This window comes from Gossypium arboreum, chromosome 8, assembly GCF_025698485.1.
Source record: "Gossypium arboreum isolate Shixiya-1 chromosome 8, ASM2569848v2, whole genome shotgun sequence".
Taxonomy (NCBI): domain Eukaryota; kingdom Viridiplantae; phylum Streptophyta; class Magnoliopsida; order Malvales; family Malvaceae; genus Gossypium; species Gossypium arboreum.
This window is the reverse complement of record NC_069077.1, coordinates 128,779,594-128,783,185: the sequence shown is the minus strand read 5'-3', so window position 1 is coordinate 128,783,185 and position 3,592 is coordinate 128,779,594. Positions and strand designations below refer to the sequence as shown.

Below are 3,592 nucleotides of genomic sequence, written 5' to 3'. Positions count from 1 at the left end.
AATGAGAATTGACCGACTATGAGGTAAGTTGCGGTAATAGTATAATTAGTTTATATTAATACTGAGATTTAGGGTGTGTCATGTCAAAAGCCATGTTCATGCAATCAAGCTTCAAATGTAATAATTTCCTTCATTAGCTCCCAAAATATATTATTTTTAGTTGAATTAAGTGGGCATGTCATGAGGTGTTGGATTAATAAATGATTTATCATAATTCCATTATGATTTTTATCAAGCTAAACTTACCAAATGAGCACCTTTTTAGTAGTGGATGTAGGATATGTATACCTGACCTTCAATTTATCAAAGCTATGTAGTGCCAAGCTGTGTTCCACTAAGTTCATAAATGAAACGATAAAACCTTAAAACATTGCAAACATATATGTATTTTTCATGCTTCATGGCTACACAAAGTGGTAGTATTAGTCTGTGTCCACTTTTGAAGCTCAGCAGTCACACTTGTTCCCGTTTCTTGCTTTGTTCCCATCACCTCTCCTATGCTTATATAAGCTCGCTTCCTCCTCACCCGAACTAGCAATTGAATTTCAAACTTAATACAGAATCCTAGCAATGGCCTCGAGTACTGTTATAGCTATTAATGTAGATAGAGAAAGGGTTGCACTTGCTCCTCCCGACAGCAGCAAATCACAAAAGAAGAAACTTGATAGATTTTATTGTCAAACCATAGTTTCGATTCTTAACCAAAAACCAACGAATGGGCATGACATGAGAAAAGTGATTCACAGTGTCAAGGTTGGTGTAGCTCTCGTTTTAGTTTCTCTTCTCTACCTGCTCGGTCCTTTGTATAAACGAGTCGGAGAAAACGCCATGTGGGCCATAATGACCGTCGTGGTCATCTTTGAGTTCTTTGCAGGTTTGTATATACAAACATATATACATATGTCTGTGCTTAGTTTTAGGATATAATTGTGATTCATATTATTTGGTAATGATGTCAGGGGCTACACTGAGCAAGGGCTTGAATCGTGGGATTGGGACAGTACTAGGAGGCGGACTGGGATGTTTAGGTGCAGCTTTTGCGCAAGCCGTGGGTGGTGTTGGCAAAGCGATAGTTGTGGCCATTGCCGTCTTCATTTTTGGTAACACTTTTATAAATAAAAAAAAAAAAAAAGACTCCCACTTCTTTTGAGCTCAAGATTCAAAGTTTTCTTACATCATTAGAATTGGTTTTAAAGTGGAATCAAAACCTTTTGTTGTGCTTTCAGGTGCTGGCGCAACATACACTCGACAAATCCCGAACATTAAAAAGAAATATGATTACGGAGCTCTAATATTTATATTGACGTTCAATCTGGTTGTGGTGTCGGGTTTACGTGCTGACCAAGTCTTGGAATTGGCCCGAGACCGTCTCGCAACCATTGTCATGGGATTCGCTATCTGCATTTTTATTAGTTTGCTGGTCTTCCCCATCTGGGCTGGTGATGAGCTTCATCACTCTTTAATCTCCCGATTTGAAGACCTCGCTCTCTCTTTGGAAGGTATAAATATAACTCTACATTAATGCATAGTGGTTCATTTTGCATGCACAACTAATGCTTTTAATATTAGTATATTAAAAACCCCTCTGGATTAGTATCCTATTTATTGTCTAACTATAAATTAATTGGGACCTTTTTATGTTTCATTATTATAGGGTTCTCTAAGGAATATTTTGAAAATGACAACCACAGAGAGAAGAAGTCGAGTGCTAATTTTAGTAGTAAATGCAAATCAATCCTACACTCCAAGGCAAAGGATGAATCATTGGTATAATTTCATTTCTTTCTATGTCATAAAGTCACTACTTAATATATACATGAGAAATATAAATAATACACATAGTCCAAAATTATTCCTAATGCTTGATATGCAATGGCAATCGTGCAGGTAAACTTTGCAAGATGGGAACCATGGCATGGGAAATTTGGGTTTTCTTACCCTTGGGGAAAATACCTAAAAATAGGAGAGGATCTAAGAGATTTGGCTATAATCATCCTTTCACTTAAAGGTTGTCATGATCAGTCATCAGAAATACTTGAAGAATCAGTTAAAGAAGCATGTGAAGGAATCATAGCATCACTTGCATGGACCATAAAGGAACTTGGAGAAAGCATAAAAGAGATGAGTAAATGTCGATACGAAGAAATGATTGTGCCTAAAATGAAACCAGTAAGGATAGAGGTAAGTGCCATTGTGAACCCTTTTGCACTTGAGACCTGTTTAGAGAATAGTGATGGGCTCGGATTTGCAAGCTTTGTACATTCATTGATGAAGATGGTAGAAAAGTTGGAAGAATTGGCAAAAGAAGTGGAAGAACTTGGACAACTTGGAGGTTTTCATGAAAACAGTTGATAATTCAAGCTAACTATTAGCATATTGTAATGTACATATATGATCATATACCATATATAAGCCCATATTTGACTGGCTATATATACAAAGAATTTTGAAATGAAATTTTCCAAAAAAAAAATCAAATAAATAATATATTTATTTGGTGAAAGTAACTCTAGATTTGACTCAAATTAATTTCTCCATTGTTAATTAAATGATGAATTTAACTTTTGTACCGTAAAAGATATAAATAATGTTAAATTTCAAGGTGCTACCCTTGAAATAATTTTTTTTTAAAAACGAATGACGTGGAAATTTATTATAGAGAAAGAAAACCAGCATAATAAAAATAACTAAATTCACTTATGGAAACTTGAAACCCTTTGAAAATCAAAATCACTCGAGAGAAGGTAAAACAAGGCAATTAGGTTTGCAAAATAAAAACAAAAACAAGAGATTTAAGTTTTAAATGAATTGGTAAGTTATTTTAATTTTTTCCACTTAATGTTTTAAAAAAAAATATCTATTTTATTTTGAGAGATGAAGGATCCAACAGGTTATAGGAGTTGAAGGCAATGACAGATTAAAAATGTTCCTAAAGAAAATAATTTTATAATTGATTTCTTGATCAAGTTGAGTTTAGTATGGAAGCCAAATCTATAAATTTTTACGATACCCAAAATAAAATTTTAAAGTTTCTATAGCAAAATAAAATTAGTAGTGTTTTTGCTCAATTTAATTTAATATAATTATTGTCTGTTATTTTTCAAGAAAAGAAACACAACACCCATTCTATTTTTACAACATTTTGTTTGTAGTTAATCGAGTGAAGTCTTTAATTTAGCAATTTCTTTTTTTATTTTTTATTTTATTCATCAAATGACTTGGATTTTATGTGGCTTTTCCGAAAACATATTTCCACATCACTAAAAAAATTCATATAAATTTTCAAGGAGGAAAAAATTAACTCGAGGAAGTTTGAATTTATTTATATTTTTTACTAGTATATGAACTAAGGTCGACAAATAAAAAAATTAATCTCAATTATTAGTAATGCTAAATTGTTAGTAAATTAATAAAATTAAAGTATCTAAAAAGATTTTGTTGATTGATGAAACTAAATCTCTTAGAAAAGATAATTTATTTTATATATATTTTAAAAATCAACTTAATAATTTTAACATAGGTTATCTACCTATTTATTTTATTAAACACTTTATTTTGAAAATTTTATATTAATAAAAATTAATATAATTAT

The 3,592-nt window shown here is 31.7% G+C and overlaps 1 protein-coding gene across 1 annotated transcript; it reads left to right on the top strand.

Annotated features, from left to right (window-relative positions):
• The first annotated feature begins 419 nt into the window (after positions 1–419).
• On the top strand, positions 420–2,352 carry LOC108468324 (aluminum-activated malate transporter 8-like). The gene is made up of 5 exons (XM_017769214.2): positions 420–874; positions 960–1,100; positions 1,227–1,499; positions 1,655–1,767; positions 1,888–2,352. Exons 1-5 carry the CDS (start codon positions 571–573, stop codon positions 2,350–2,352), a joined length of 1,296 nt encoding a protein of 431 aa, XP_017624703.1. The 5' UTR covers positions 420–570.
• The last annotated feature ends 1,240 nt before the right edge of the window (positions 2,353–3,592 follow it).

Coding starts and splice junctions, on each gene's coding strand:
- LOC108468324 (XM_017769214.2), top strand. CDS start 571: ATGGCCTCGAGTACTGTTATAGCTATTAATGTAGATAGAGAAAGGGTT. Junction 875..959: donor CATCTTTGAGTTCTTTGCAG/GTTTGTATATAC, acceptor TAATGATGTCAG/GGGCTACACTGAGCAAGGGC. Junction 1,101..1,226: donor CATTGCCGTCTTCATTTTTG/GTAACACTTTTA, acceptor TTGTGCTTTCAG/GTGCTGGCGCAACATACACT.